This window comes from Narcine bancroftii, chromosome 8 (assembly GCF_036971445.1).
Source record: "Narcine bancroftii isolate sNarBan1 chromosome 8, sNarBan1.hap1, whole genome shotgun sequence".
NCBI lineage: Eukaryota > Metazoa > Chordata > Chondrichthyes > Torpediniformes > Narcinidae > Narcine > Narcine bancroftii.
In genome coordinates this window covers 9,903,697-9,920,757 of record NC_091476.1, presented here as the reverse complement: position 1 = coordinate 9,920,757, position 17,061 = coordinate 9,903,697, and the positions used below count along the sequence as shown (strand labels likewise).

At 42.6% G+C, this 17,061-nt stretch overlaps 1 protein-coding gene across 4 annotated transcripts in view; it reads left to right on the top strand.

Moving 5' to 3' along the window:
- Nucleotides 1–17,061, top strand: part of LOC138741654 (short transient receptor potential channel 5-like) — a 49,406-nt gene that overhangs the window by 12,940 nt on the left and 19,405 nt on the right. For all 4 annotated transcript variants that reach the window (XM_069895998.1, XM_069895997.1, XM_069895995.1 and 1 more), the window contains exons 2-4: nt 3,557–4,078; nt 13,081–13,417; nt 15,072–15,211. In XM_069895998.1, the coding sequence (XP_069752099.1) occupies nt 3,557–4,078; nt 13,081–13,417; nt 15,072–15,211 (999 nt within the window). The remainder of the gene's footprint in view (nt 1–3,556; nt 4,079–13,080; nt 13,418–15,071; nt 15,212–17,061) is intronic.

Sequence of the window (17,061 nt, the reverse complement as noted above, 5' to 3'; positions counted from 1 at the left end):
ATCACGTGATCTTCTGCTTTACACTTCCCCACACGCAGGCCACTGGATCTGTACATCAAGAAAATGATCTTCCCTCACTGGTTTGGAAGGAAAAGACTGTTAATTTATTGCGTCAACAACGACTGCTATAGGAAAAATACTTTGCCTCAGTATTTTTTACCCTATTAATATCCAATTTCATTTCATGCTCCTATTCTTAATTTTACTGCTTAACCTCTGGATAATCCTGGATGGATGTTAGGCTGTTAGGGAATGCTTTGAACTATTAAACTACTTTCTAGTGCCATGTTCGACCAGTACTCGACATGGCAGGATTTGAGCTCACAACACACTTACTCATTTCTGAGCATGTATTGTTACGAACCGCACATAACAAGCAGCAATAGGCAATGAACAGACAGTGTTTAATTTTAAAACACAAATTTTATTTCTAACTCTTAAACTATAGTCATAACTTTTCAAAAATCCTTAATACTAAATTCATCCCCAGCTATGTGCGTGTGTGTGTGTGCGTGTGTGTGTGTGTGTGTGAGATATACCCAAACCATTACAGAAAGTTACTTAAAAGTTCAGTTTTTCAAATTCAGTGTTGAAGAATAAACCTTTGAAGTTTGATACCCAGAGTTAATGTTGAACTGATGGGAAGACTGGAGTTGTGGCTGCTACAGGCTCACACATTCTCTTTGTGTTGCCTTTGAAGAAATGTCCATCCACATGAGCTGTGGTCATAACACTCCTGGTCCTTCTGTAAGCAAGACTTGAACTGGGCAGCCCCTGTGAAACTTCCAAGACCCTGGCACCGGTTCCTCCTAGCAATTTCAGTGCTAGTCACACTTAAAATGAAGCAGTCTCTCCAAGTGACCTTCACTGTTAGTCACATTCAAAGTGAAGCACTTTGCTTCCCAAAAGACCCTCCTTGCACAGGCCAATCCACCGAAAAGGTCATTCACAGAGCCTGCTTTGCTCTGAATTCCACCAAAATGGCTGGCCACAAGAGATGCTTCAAAAAGCTGTTTTCTCTGCAGCAGTTAAAATCACAGTGTCTTTGCAAATGCATGAAATTCTGGAACAGACTGTGTCAAGCCTTCCCTTAGTTTTCCAGTGTATTATCACTGGGCTGTGACTTGTGTTGTGCTTATGTTAAATGTTACCTGTGACCATTCAGTCCCTCCTGTCTACAGTGATAATCCCATTTTACTAAAACGGGAGCTCGTAATAGCATACCAACTCAGGAAGTCAGCTTCTCATATCACGAATAGTAGAAGCAGTTCATCACCTCCCAAGCTACTGCACCATTCATCCCTTCCAAGCATCTCTTGCCCACAGTGGAAGAGTTTGCAGACATCTCAGAACCCATAGAAGTAGAACAGAAGCACATCCTTCTCGATCCTGAGGGAGCTCATAAGTAAATTCTCTTCACCCATGTGATTGCTTCAAGCCTCCAGCTCTCCCTTAAGTTGCATCATGTGGCTGAGTTCCCAAATTGTCAGCTCTCTTTGCAGTTGTTTTGTTTATGACTTGCTTTTGTTGTGGACAGAAGGAGCTATGTACATTTAACACTTTCCTGAATAATTAAAAGAAAATACGATTGTATCTCCTCTGTGACGTTCTGTTTGAGAAATCTTCACTACTCAGTTATCTTTGGCTTGGCTTCGCGGACGAAGATTTATGGAGGGGGTAAAAAGTCCACGTCAGCTGCAGGCTCGTTTGTGGCTGACAAATCCGATGCGGGACAGGCAGACACGATTGCAGCGGTTGCAGGGGAAAATTGGTTGGTTGGGGTTGGGTGTTGGGTTTTTCCTCCTTTGCCTTTTGTCAGTGAGGTTATAACAAGTTGCAAGTTGCAAACCTCCTGCATATTCTCCAACACTTTTTTTTCCCCACAGAATGGCATCTAAACTTCACACTGTACTCCAAGCTTCTTTTTATTTTTCATTTTCTTTTGGAATATATCCACAAATGCCATTGAATGAGTGATAGTCTGCCACATTTTTAAAGCACTGCTGCTTAATCTGGTTTTTTTTAATTGACCTTCCTACTTTTTTATCCATTCCTCTGAAAAAGAACAATTTTTTTTTGTTAGGCAAACAAAGAGGAACAGGAGTCAGTCAGCAACCAGTCAGCGTTTTGGATTGGGACCCTTTCTCGAGAGGATGTACATTTTTAAGCAATCTTTGGAGCCATAATCAACTGTGTTTCAACATTTAGTAATTGATATATTTGGATTGCAGACTGAAAGAACACGGTTACTGCATCTATTGCACTGTTCCTGTTCATTTCCATTTTTATATTTAATAAGTTTGGTTAGAGACCATCTTTCTTTTCAGAAGCTAGATTGCCTTTCTTCAGATCTTCAGTGATCTATATTTGAAGCAATTGGCCTGTTTTTGTACTCCACCACCAATTTTTACTAATTTACATTAATTAAAACACGGTTGTCAGGCAAGGTAAAGAAAACAAGAAATTGTAAATTATAGAACCCAATTAAATAAAATAAAACTAAAAGATTTATTTTCAAGTTTATCAGAAAAGCACACAGGATAAAAGAATTAGATGCTATCTTGCCTCCAACCAATGAACAAGATAAATCCATTTGTGAACATATGAAACATTAAGATTATTTGGTGTTATTTAGTATCTGTCCTGATTGTGAAAGTCTTGCATTTAATGCACAAGCCATCAGGACATTTGTTCTTGCAACAAATTTTTCTTCTGAAATCTAACAGGACAGAATTACTGGATCAAAGCCAATGCTAAAAATTAGAACTTGAGATGGATGCATTCAGGAGAAAGTTTGTGCGACTTACAACCCAAAACACTGACTCTATGGACGCTGCCTGAGTTCCTCCAGTCTCTCATTGAAGACTCAAGCCCTTGCATTTCTCCATGTGTGGGGTAATCTTGTGAACTTTGGTTCCGGCAAAATCCTTTGGAAATAGAAAATAAAACCTAAAAGTAAAATGCATCATCCTTTTAGCAAATGGAAGTGAGAACAAAGTTTTAACCCCACCTAGATGAATGTAATGTTGTCAATGGGAGACATGTTTTAACTATTTTTAATCAGACTATTTTAATCAATTTTAAGTTTCGTTTTCTTCTACTGTCCCACCCGTATCCACCTATTGCCTCTCATCTGTTAGCCCGTGCCTCTTCCTCCCTCCTCTCCTCCTTCCCCCTCCACCCATCTTTTTATTCAGGTATATACCTGTTTTTCCAGATTACTGACTAAGGCTCAAAATGTCAATTGCCTTTTATTTCCACTGGATGGTGCGAGGCCTGCATCATTCAATTAGTATCGTGAGCCTTATGAGCCTTAGAAGCAATGTCTTCTAGATCCCCAGCTATAATCCTAGCCACTGTGGTCCTGGAACATCTATTTCCTAAATCACCAGGACCATTTCTCAACTAGCATTACAGATGGACCTGCATGCTCTGTGAACAACTGTCTGAAAACTCCAAATCAATTTCTCCCTGGTTGTCGCATTTCAAGTTGGGTGGGTTTTGCTTTAATATTTTAAGATAATTTCTGATTAATATACTTTTTTGTTCTTGGCAGGTTCCTCCTTTACTGATGGATGCTCAGTTCTCAGAATTCACTCCAGATATCACACCTATAATGCTTGCTGCACACACCAATAATTATGAAATAATAAAACTGTTGGTGCATGGGGGAGTCTCCATTCCTCGGCCCCACCAAGTGAGGTGCAACTGCGTAGAGTGCGTCTCCAGCTCAGAAGTTGACAGTCTCCGTCACTCAAGATCGCGGCTGAATATCTATCGTGCTCTTGCCAGTCCTTCATTGATAGCCTTGTCAAGCGAAGATCCAATCCTCACAGCCTTTCAGTTGGGTTGGGAGCTGAAGGAACTCAGCAAAGTTGAGAATGAGTTCAAAGCTGAATACGAAGAGTTGTCACAGCAGTGCAAGCTCTTTGCCAAGGACCTACTGGATCAGGCTCGAAGTTCCAGAGAGCTGGAGATTATCTTGAATCACAGAGATGACCAGAGTGATGAACTAGACCCACAGAAATCCCATGATCTAGCCAAGCTCAAGGTGGCTATCAAGTACCATCAGAAAGAGGTAGGAGTCAGACATGAAATGTCTCATTTCAAGTAAATCCCTGCTACCTAATCGTGCAAGAGGGCAAAACATACCCTATGGGCTCAGCATGTGTGTGACTGTGTATATGATTCAGTGACTGCAACTGTGGGAAGAACTTGAGTAGCACTTGTGGTCAAAGTAATGGATGATGTTTTGGAGTCAAAATCTTGCATCAAGGCTAAGTGTACAGGGAAGATAGGCAATATATAGAAGATGTAGAAGTGAGAGGAAGGGGATGAGACAGAAGCTGGTGATCCAAGGGTGGAATTAGATAGGGTTGTGAAACTTTGTATGATGAATGTCTGTCTTGGGTAAACTTATACCTCTCATTTTGTTCATTTTAGATTGGTCACAGTGTTTTAGCTACCGAAAGAAAATAGACACACACACCGAGAGCAGTTCAGTTTATACAAATGTTTATTACTAATTCAAAAGCTGATTTCACACTACAATATGCAAGCCCTTCCCAACTATACTTATCAACGCTTGGACTGGTCCCAACTGCCGAAGCGAGGCAACAACTGCACACTTGTAGTAGGTTGTCAGGGCGCTGGTAGCAGCTTCTCCACCTCCCCCGACCGGGACGTTGCTCGGACTCTGGCTGTTCTTCCTTCTTGACAAGGGGTGTTCCCACCCCTCAGAGAGTCTAAACTTCAGCAGCAGGACCACAGACTTTTATACCCCAAAAACAATTAATCATGCACCCACTCCCTCTAACATTTGTCAGTCAAAATCAAAGCTGAGCATACTATTCTACAATTTAGAAGATTAATTATTATGGAGCAGGATGCTATGATATCCTGGTTTATCTCGTAGATACAAGGACTCATTAAAACTTCTTGAGCAAGACAGGTTGTGACCAATACGTCAATTTCAGAGTGTCGTATTTGACAACTGCTTTCCCTGGGCCTCACGGTGGAATTCCATTTCAAAGTGTATCTTCAGATAAGTCCCCATGGCTGAGTTTAATTACATCTGCTAGTTCTGAAAGTAAGGTGACCTGTGTGTGGACCCAGTGTCGTCAGTTCCACATAAGCAAAAAGCATCTGAGTACATGGTTTTAATCCTCCATTACATTCCACCCCTTGGTCACAATCTGTCATTTGCGAGGCCTAACCAGTATTTGAGTACAGAGGGAGCGAAAAAAGAGAAATCAAAACAACAATTACAAAGATAAGCAATGACGCGAGCAACCAACGGAGGATAGTGTGGCCCACTCCCCCAAATGTAGCAGTTAGCCATGAGAAAGGATTCCAACCAAGGCTCAAATTATCCTTGTTGGCCACAATACCCAGATACTGGAGCTCACGAACAGATTTTGAAACATGCTGAACAATAACATATTTATATAAGCTGCACTTGAGGCTGGTGACCGAGGACTTCCTTGGTGTAATGCATCGGACCGTGTTTCCCACGGGGAACTCCCTTGGAACGTCCTCGACATTACAAATCCAATTGCTGGCATCAAAGCAGCTGTTAAGCCAGATCACCAGGAGTGTAAAATGGAGAACCTGGAACAAAGAAGCCTGACACATGTCACTCACGATACCATAAGCGTTCAGTGTTTAAACAGACTAAATCATCCTGTCCCTCAATAGCTACCCACCGAGTGTTACCCTGGGCAGGTGTCACTATTTCCCCTTTTACAGGAGGGCCACTACCTGGTGGTGCCACCCATACCTTTTGTCCAACATTCTCTAGTTCGGGGATGGGGGGCAATGACTGTTATTCCTCTGGAATAGGCTGTAATTCAGGAGCGTGAAGAAGTCGGTGGAAAGGTGTACCTCCTTTTAAAGGGCGATGATTCAAATTGTCGACTGCCTGCTGCAGCACATGGCACCATCCCTTCTGGGTCCCCAGTGATGTTAACAAATGAATTTGTTCCTTCAGTAAGCCGTTCATTTGTTCAACTAACCCGGCAGCCTGCGGGTAATAAGGAATATGGTGGACCCATAAAATACCGTTGTCATTTGTCCAATCACAGATTGCTTTCCCGGAGAAGTGCGAGCCATGTTAGTCGCCATATTGGTATGGGCATCAACGTGGTAAACGGTTATCTCACGATGGTGGGAAGCATCCCACAACAGCTGCCACAACTCTTTGCCCCATACTGGGCGGTCATGTATCATCCAGTTGTTCTTTTGCAAATCAGGCATCCATACCACAAGTCCATTAGCCAAAGCCCAGGAATCAGTAAACAGGCGAAGAGGGTGATCATGGGGATCTAGTGGTAAAGTGACTGCCTTCAACTCAGCATACTGACTGGAGCCACCATCCCCCTCCTCCGATAACTGAGTTCCTGACCTAGGATGGTAAGCCACCTGTTCGTGTATGCGGCCCACCCCTTCAGGCCCTCTGGTCGCACGACTCTGAATATACCACTTCCATTTAACAATAGAAGACTGCTGAGCCCGCCGGATCTTTAGATTAGCATCATTAGCCAGGACCCAATTCATTATAGGAAGTGCAGGTCGCAATTGAACATCTGCATCGCCTGTCATTCTTTCAGTCTCTAGCAGGGCCCAGTAACAGGCTAGTAACTGTTGTTCAAAAACAGAATAACGAGTGGCAGCCTCAGGCATGGTACGTGACCAGAATCCTAGTGGGACTCGGCGACCCTCTTGTTTCTGCCAGAGGCTCCAGGAGGCCACATCATCAATATAATGGTGAATTGAGAGGGAAGGCGATACTGGAAGGTGGGTGAAGGTATACTGGCGCCCCTTCCAGGTAAAGGCGAACTGATCCTGTGAGTCCTCAGCTATAAGAATACTGAAGAAGGCCTTAGCGAGATCAATGACAGCATACCATGTTCCTGAGTTCCCAGTAGCAATGTTTTCAATAAGAGTGACAATGTCCGGAACTGCTGAAGCAAGTGGTGGGGCATGTTTGTTCAAAAAACGATAATCAACTGTCATTCTCCAGGAGCCGTCCGGCTTCTGGACCGGCCAAACAGGGCTATTAAAGGGCGACGTTGCGGGCCTCACTACCCCTTCTTCTTGCAGAGCATCGATGGTGGCAGTAATCTCTTCCTGCCCCCCAGGGAGATGATATTGTGGAATGCACACTGGTTTCATGGGGGCTGGCACCATCACAGGATCCCACTTAGCCTGACCCACTACTAGTTTTTTTGTAATAGTTCGAATTCCAAATTCAAATCCCCCTTGGCTAGTATTAAGGGCCATACCGGCCAACATATTAATACCCAGGATACACTCGTCAGTAGCAGCCACCAGGGCATGTAACCAGACAGGGGAAGGGCTATCACCCACCATGGCACAGACTTTTATTTCCTTTGCCAGGGTGACCGCTCCTCCCAACCCCTCTATTCGAAAGGCCGGTCCAGTCCAGAGGTCTGGATTACCAGGAATCACCGAGTGCTCTGCACCGGTGTCGACCAAAGCCAAGTATTGGCGATCATTACCCCCACCCCAGTGGATTGTTAACGGTATGTAGGGCCGCGGATCCCCGTGTGTGCGCCGTGTCTCGATGGAGTAGACACGGGAATCCTGCCCACACCTTCAGGCTTCAGAAGGGTTCGGGGGCTTCCAGGACCACATGCTATTGTTATCTTTAAGAGCCTGTTTAACCCATTGTTTTACCACATCATGAGTAACTGGAGCAGGAGAAGCCAGCTCGATAGAAGCAGCAGTGGGAGCAGAAAGCACAGCTGGGCCAGGAGGACTCAGCAGCTGGGGATGATGTTCCCCTGCTTTTTGCCTAAATCGATCTCCAATGGCAGCCAGCTCTTTTACAGAGAAATCACGGATCATTGACTCCTTCCGACCCCTGTTCCCACTTTGGCTCACAGGGTCCTCCACCCAGTCTAGGGGAGGAGGTGGAGGCCATCCAACAGAGGGAGTAGGCCATAGAGCATAAGCAGGGGTTTGGGTATTTTCCCCTGGGTCCACATGGGAAACCGGGGTATCTATCCCTTCCATCTCTACCCTTACATCATCCCCCCTTCTGTCTGTTTGGGAAATCTGCTGCCTTATAGGGCGGGCATGAACAGCAGATGGAGAGGGTAGTATGTTAGACACATGCTGAGGAGTATCTGCATTATTACCATTGTCATTCCAGATATTCCCATCCCAATCCTCAATTACATCAGGATCGTCACCATTCCTTATCATGGCATGAATACGATATGGATCGGGTTCTACTCCATGCCTTTCCTTATCTGCACAGAGCTGCTGCCGGAGTTTAATATTACGGCAAATCATTTGGACATGCTTATCTTCCCATTCTTTGGCTCTGTCCTGACTGGTACGAACAATCTCGCTCATCATGGAACAGCATTGTCGCAGGACTTCTAGCTCCTCCTCTAATTGCTTTCTTTTGCACTGAGATTCTACTTCTCTTTGAATTAATTCTGCTTCACGCTGAACGGAGTGGCGTAATGCTGTGGCCAGCAACCAAAAACCATTCGTCAGCATTCCCTTTTTATCAGGAAATTTACTTTCTCGAAGGAGAGTGGCAACCCGCTCTCCCAGAGGTGCACTTGATGAGTCTAACTTCTCATCCCAACTAATGGGTGGTCCCAACAAAGACAGGGTATTGGCCAACATGCCAAACCCATCGTCTTTGGAAGTCCATCCAGGAATCAAGAACTGCTCAGGGCTCACCTCTTTCTTTCGGCGAAACATCTTGAGACCAACCCTGCTCGCAGCGCCAATTGTCTTGGGTAAACTTATACCTCTCATTTTGTTCATTTTAGATTGGTCACAGTGTTTTAGCTACCGAAAGAAAATAGACACACACACCGAGAGCAGTTCAGTTTATACAAATGTTTATTACTAATTCAAAAGCTGATTTCACACTACAATATGCAAGCCCTTCCCAACTATACTTATCAACGCTTGGACTGGTCCCAACTGCCGAAGCGAGGCAACAACTGCACACTTGTAGTAGGTTGTCAGGGCGCTGGTAGCAGCTTCTCCACCTCCCCCGACCGGGACGTTGCTCGGACTCTGGCTGTTCTTCCTTCTTGACAAGGGGTGTTCCCACCCCTCAGAGAGTCTAAACTTCAGCAGCAGGACCACAGACTTTTATACCCCAAAAACAATTAATCATGCACCCACTCCCTCTAACATTTGTCAGTCAAAATCAAAGCTGAGCATACTATTCTACAATTTAGAAGATTAATTATTATGGAGCAGGATGCTATGATATCCTGGTTTATCTCGTAGATACAAGGACTCATTAAAACTTCTTGAGCAAGACAGGTTGTGACCAATACGTCAATTTCAGAGTGTCGTATTTGACAACTGCTTTCCCTGGGCCTCACGGTGGAATTCCATTTCAAAGTGTATCTTCAGATAAGTCCCCATGGCTGAGTTTAATTACATCTGCTAGTTCTGAAAGTAAGGTGACCTGTGTGTGGACCCAGTGTCGTCAGTTCCACATAAGCAAAAAGCATCTGAGTACATGGTTTTAATCCTCCATTACAATGTCAGGTGAAATATTCATGTAGGAACCAGGCTAAATAATAATAAACCAAGAGAAGTGAAATGGAAAAACGAGCAAAGAGTGAGCATGAGAAGAGATTTGTAGCTAAAATAGAATCCAAAAGCCTTCAGCCAATGTGCACGAGGAATACCGACATGCGATAAAGGCAGTGGATAGTGGAAGGTGGTGTCACACAGTCACAGAGCGTGAAAACAGGCTCTTGGACCCACTGAATTTGCACCAACCATCAAGGATCCATTTACACGAAGCTCATTTCTTTTATTTTCTCCACATTTCCATCAATACTACCACCCACCCCCACCAAACTTAGGATCCATCAAAACACTAAGGGCAATTAATCTACCAACATGCACCTCATTGAAATGTGGGAAGAATCCAAAGCACCACAATCATAGTGTAATGGAGTATGGAAACAGGCCCTTAAGTCCAACTTGTCTATCTGAACCACCTCATCTCCTTAAGCTGGTCCTGGTTGCCTGTGCTTAATCTAAACCTCGAAACCTTTTCTATCCATGAGTCTGTCTAAACGTCTTTTAAATGTTGCAATTGTACCCGTCTCTATTACTTGCTCTGTCAGCTCACTCCTGCCCTCTGTGTGGAAAAAGCTATCCCTAAGATCCCTCTTAACTCTTCCCCCTTTTACCTTAAATTTATGACTTTAGCTCTGAACTCCTCTACAGAGGGCAGTGCGACACTTTTACAGTGCCAGGGATCTGGGTTCGAATCCAGCACTGTCTGTAAGGAGTTTGTATGCTCTCCCCATGACCTATGTGGGTTTCCTCCTACCCTCCAAACCACACATTTGGGTATCATTGGGCAGCACAGGTTTAAATGGCCTGAATTGGTTTCTACCAGGGTATAAATGAAATTTTAAAAATAGTCTGAATAGTCACCTTATCTCTGGCCCTCTTGATTTTATATACCTCGATAACATCACCCCTCAGTCTCCTATGTCCCAAGATCAAAACTCCCAGCCTATCCAGTCTTTCCTTAAAACCCAAGTCCACCATATGAATCTCAGTCACAGGGAGAAAGTACAAACCCCCCTCAGAAACTGCCATTCAGACTCGAGCCCAAGATGCTGGAACTGAGGCAGTTTATCACTCTGCCATCGTCACATTGGAGTACTGAACAAATACTTGCTTTTATCAATAAAGAGAATACTGCCAAAATCTGATAGACGGAAATGTTTTGGAATATTGGATCGGATGAATATTGATGAGAAGATACGAAAAAGATGAAAGTAAAAACAAATCACCAACTGAAGGTAGGATTGCATTCAAGAGGAGATCTAGTTTTCAGAAGAGCTTACATGAATTTTTCAATTCCCTCTAGATGCAGGAGAGGTGCCAGAAGGGTGGAAATGGCAAAGATAAAAGAGGCAATGAAGACTTGCCAAAGAGCTAGCAACCAGTCAGGTTAATCTTGGCTGAGGGGAAAAAAAATAATCACTGAAAGAAACTGAGTTGTTAAGAAGAGCCTGCAATTAAAGTAAGCATGAATGGGCCTGTAACCAAATAAGTAATCTTGGTGATATATCCACTCTTTAGGGAATTTAAGCAACACTCATCCCACAATTGACAATAGATAATAGGAGCTGGAGTAGGCCCGTCGAGCCAGCACCGCCATTTTACAGATCATGGCTGATCACTACCATCAGTACCCCTTTCCAGCCTTATCCCCATAACCCTTAACTCCTTTGATTGTTAAAGGTAAATCTTGTTTGATTAACCTAAGTTAATGAGATGAAGCGAGATTGGTGGAGGGAGTGCAGTTAATGAGATTTTTCAGAACATATTTGAAGCAATTCCAGTCGAAAGATATGTTGGCAAGATTGAGGTGTGTGAAATTAAAGAGCAAATTGTAGCATGGGCACGAAATTGGTTCAAGACAGAAAACGGAGTAGTGTTAAATGCTAGTTGTCATTATGGGAAGAGGTATAAAGTTGTGTTCCCCAGGGACCAGAGATGGGGCCATTGCTTTCTTATACCTATTAATCACTCAGAACTGAACATGCAGGGTAAAGTTTCCAAATATGCAGGTGACTTTAAGCTTGTATCTGTGTGAAGTATGAAGTAATAGACTAAAAGGCCATGATCAGATGACACTTAATACAGAGAAGCGTGCAGTGATTGTTTTGGCAGAAAGGATCAGGGCGGAGAGTGCAGACTTAAAGGCTGTGTTGGGACTCAAGGACCTGGATATTCTTGTCTATTATGTTGAGAATGGCAGGGTATGATGAGAGACAGAGAGTAAAAGAAATAGGATGCTAACCATCGAAAATAAAGGAATAGTCTTCAAATGCAGAGAATTTGTGTTAGAACTATATTTGAAAAGAAATGGTTGAGACGCAAGTAGAGTGCGACATCAAATTATTTTCAAAAACCCATGATGATCTTGTAGAGCAGTCAGAAAAGACTTGCCAGCATTTTTACGGAGAGGATGAGCTTCACCTGTCAGGTTAAGGCAAGGCTTGTTCTCCATCAGGCCAAAAACATGCATTTGGATGACAAAACCAGCACCTGAAGCTATAAAATCTCTCTGCCTGTTTAAAAGGATGGAATTCTCTATACTTTATTAGCAGAGCACATCCAAATGAATTCAGCCTTGAATTAGGAACACATATAATGCAACTCCAAGTCTCCCAGGAGTCGGCATTAATTATTGCATTCAACTATTCAGGATGTGTTCCTCTGTAATATCAATCTTAATAGCACAACATTTGGATCAGTTATTGGAACTGGGTATAGTTTGTTGGAGGAAAATATTCTAAAGGAATAATATTGAAGCTCATTGGAAAAGCAAACTGCAGTGTGCTGCAACCTTGTAAGTAATGACCAGCCAGTGGCTAAATTACTTAGCTATGCTGCATGAGGAACCAATGTGCATTAGGTACAATCACTCTTGTTTAGCCTTTGAGTCCAAATGCTCCAGATCAGCCATTCTCAATCTTTTGGCTATGGCCCCCTTAAGACACTGCTCAAATTTGTGAAGCAGTCAGGACTAGTTGGTTTCTTCCGTACTTCTCTCCTCTTTGGCTTGGCTTCGCAGACGAAGATTTATGGAGGGGTAAATGTCCACGTCAGCTGCAGGCTCGTTTGTGGCTGACAAGTCCGATGCGGGACAGGCAGACACGGTTGCAGGGGAAAATTGGTGGGTTGGGGTTGGGTGTTGGGTTTTTCCTCCTTTGTCTTTTGTCAGTGAGGTGGGCTCTGCGGTCTTCTTCCAAGGAGGTTGCTGCCCGCCGAACTGTGAGGCGTCAAGATGCACGGTTTGAGGCGATATCAGCCCACTGGCGGTGGTCAATGTGACAGGCACCAAGAGACTACATAAAAACATAACAAATATTTTATGATTTCACTCCATGGCGCCCCTGAAGTGTGCTGTGGCCCCATTGAGAATGGCTGCTCTAGAATACAAGAGAAGAAAAAGAGAAACCTACTTTGAACTCTGGGACCTTTCACCCTCAGTGGTGTTAATTAAATAGACTCTCATCATTTTTATTTTATTCACAGTTTGTAGCTCAGCCAAACTGCCAGCAGCTCCTGGCTACATTATGGTATGATGGGTTCCCTGGATGGCGCCGTCGACACTGGACAGTGAAGCTCCTCACTTGCATTACCATTGGGCTTCTGTTTCCGATACTATCCGTGATCTACCTGGTGGCACCAAAGAGCAGGCTGGGACTGTTCATTAAGAACCCTTTCATCAAGTTTATTTGTCACACTGGATCCTATCTGACATTCCTTTTCCTGCTTCTGCTGGCATCGCAGCACATTGTCAAGACGGACCTGCACATGCAAGGGCCTCCGCCAACTATTGTGGAGTGGATGATATTACCATGGGTTTTAGGTAAATCACTCTTACTTCCTCATTTAACATCTAGTTATTTTATACCACAGAACGAGATGCCTGGAAATTGAATTGCACCTTATTGTAGTGAACGCAAATCAGGTGAACAGAAATGCTCTGATTTAGTGTGTAAATGTTATAGGATAGTGACACCCAGAAGCAAATGTTAAACGAGCTGGTGTCTGGGTGCAGCACAGTTTCCATCTCTCTACTGTGCAGCAATTAGGGGAGAGTATTAGCCTTTAAAGCCACATCCCTAATGATAGCCAGCCAGTGCCAACATATGTCATGATTGACACAGAAGAGTCAGGGAGAAGGAGGAGGCTTCTGCAGTCACTCAAAGAGACATGAAAACATGGTCAATGAGACTGATTGAAAGATGGAGAGGGCTGTGGACCAGGAAGTCCATCAGACCCCATATAAAGAAGAGCCTGGTAGGAAGTGTCTAAGGTTTTCTCCTAGCCCTATTCAATGAATGAGTGAAAGAAAAGTAATTCCTCCACACATCTCAGGGTGATTTGGTTACATCTGCATGAGGAGGTCCTCACAGGAAAATATCTGATGCAGGGGTCTGAGCTCCTTGAGTAAGGTGGAATGCAGAGAAGTTGCAGCAAGATATTCATTTCTTTGCAGGATATAAATAGATGTACATGCTTTGGGAAAGCATGATATGAAGGGAAATCAGGCAGCTGACTCCATTCAATCAGAATCAGAATTTATTGTCATGAACAAGTCATAAAATTTAATGTTTCATTTTAAGCACCATTGGTTTGGTGCTCATAATGCTTTGGAGTGTGGAGAGGTCACTTGGCTTGCATGGGAATGATGTGTTTGCAGACTCCTTTTGGGAAGGATCGCTTCTAGACTGTCCATGCTGTGACACTTACCTCCTCAAGTCATTTGGGAGATAAGGGGGCAAATACTGAGCAGGGACCTGTCCCAGTAACCCTTCTGCTCCTACTGCTCAACACATTACTAAAATATACATGTTAAAGTCCAGTGTGAAAGCCTGAAAGGATTAAAAAAAAAGACTCTTCAAAACTACTGCATCAAAGTGGGACAATCGGAATTTTTTTTTCGTTAATTGCAACCCTTAATGCATTATTTCTCTGAATTAGGAGTGCTTAAGGAATAAATGTCTAACTTACGATGTATGCACTAGTATAATCAGTAATATACCAATGATACTGTCGGCAAAGGTGCCAAGGTAGTTAGGGAGTGGGGGTCTGGGTGTGTATCTGAGGGTGTAAGTGAATATCTTTGAGTATGTGTTGGTTTTTCTGTACAAAAAAGGGGAGGGGCACAATGTACATCTGTACAAAGTGAACAAGTTGTTTTGGATGCTCAGTACATGAAAAAAAAAGACTGCGTCGCAGAATAGTGTAGAGAAAGAAAAGCGGGAAGTATTTTTCAGTAAATACCAACCTTTCCACCACATTCACTGAATAAAAAAAACTAGCCCAGACAATAGACAATAGGAGCTGGAGTAGGCCCTTCGGCACATCGAGCAAGAACCACCATTTTACAGATCATGGCTGATCACTACCATCAGTACCCCTTTCCAGCCTTATCCCCATAACCCTTAACTCTTTTGCAAGATGGAATGAAGAATGTAAGAAACACAGAGAAATAAAACAAATATTACATTTTCCAGGTTTTATATGGGCTGAAATCAAGGAAATGTGGTATGGTGGTTTTTACGAATATGTGCACGACTGGTGGAACCTGATGGACTTTGCTATGAACTCCTTGTATTTGGCCACCATCTCACTGAAGATTGTTGCCCACGTTAAGGTTAGTTGTCAGCATATGTTTCAACCCAGAGATTCCAGTAAACTATAATGACAGTAGTAGGTATACATCTAGTCCTGGTGCAATGGAATCTAGTTAAGAATTCAATGTATCATCTCGAAAGTATTTAAGCAGCATTTGAACATTTTGGTTTAACTGCTAGTACTCTGAGCCAAAGTGGCAAAGTATACCATGTACATTCTCCTTCATTGAACATCTGTTAGAGGGGAAATGATTGTCCCTGTTTACAGCAGAAGTTTTGTCTAAAACTGGGTTGAGTTGTTTGGTTTCAGATGCTGTAACCGTAAGCAATTTGTAAAACAGGTTGAATTGTATTTTAACTCGGAAACAATACCTATTGCCACTCACGTTTTTCAGGAAACTGAAATAACTGGGGAAAATTCTGTTATGGTGCAGATTATATCAGATCAATTTGATGGAGAGAAATTCAGGTTAGAAAGGGGTTTTGCTTATTCACATATTGTTGGGCATTTAAATATAGCGGGTATTGTATTTAGTAACATCCCCCTTTTATGTCACTTCAGCTATGTCTGAATAAGGAAGCACAGATTAGAGGTGGAATTGGGGAAGACAGGGAATTTGTGTATACAGTAGTTATGTCAAGTAGATTTTCAAGTCATATTGCTCCTTTACCACTTTTATTGTCTTTCTTTCTACCCTTATAAGACCATTCCTTGCTAGACACTGAGCCTGGATAGAGATAGCAGATTTCTCTGTATCTTGAGCTATATGTTAAGAGGACCAGGTGGTCACCTACAAATGTTATTTTTCTCACTAATAGGTATGAACATTCCATATCATTTTTGCCAATTTGACATATTATTCAAATTTATTTTATTTTGGAGCTTTGCAACATCTTCAATGGAACATTCTTTGCATATTTTAATTCTATTTTTCCTTCTTATTCATTCTCCCATCTCTGAGTTGCTGTGGGAATTGCACCGTTTAAGATTTCTTAAGCTCTGTTATTGTTTGGGAGAATGTGCCTCCAGCTTTCAACTTGCTTCAACTAATATTAGTGTCAGGAAATTGCAAGAATCAAAGGTGGAAAAAAAAACACCAGATCCCCAATATGATACTCGATATTAAATCTAGATATTCATTTGAAAGCCTGGATAGTTACCCGGGGCTAACTAGAGCAGGCATTGTTCCGGTAGACTTTCGTTATTTTTGTGAAGGAGTAATGCAGGGGTTTGCTAAGATAGTCTTTTTTTTTTGGCCATGTTTATTTGGATTGGTCAAAAATTCAACATGAGATTAGGTGTCAAGAATCTGAGGTTTGCTGGTTTTGGAAGCATCAATAGCTTCAGGGGTAGAGTTTGGAACACATTGTTTAAAGCATGGCATTGATAAAAGTTTAGTTGTTATTTCAAGTGATTTATCAGCTCTCAAATGGCCTAATGATTTGTAGAAACATTGCTGATGTTGGGTGATATATTAATATTTATTTATAAATGCAATTTAGTAAGTGGTGAGTGTAGATTTAGATTGGTACATAGAACAATACAGCACAGTACAGGTTTTTTGGTCCTCAATGTTGTCCCAACCCATATAATCCCTTCCTAAACAAAATGTATCAGACAATTCTATCCTCTTAGTTGGGGACAAGAATTGGAGTATTGGTGAGATCAGGTTGAACACAAATACACAACACAAAATGGTGTCATGTTCCATGGGTGGAATTCTGATAAATAAATAGATAAATAAATAAATAAATAGATATAGATAGATAGATAGATGTACAGTTTCCATATGCATTATTAGTGAGGGAAACTACAGTCTATAAACATGGTGTAAGGCTTCCCAGCAACAACCCAAACTTTGCTACATCA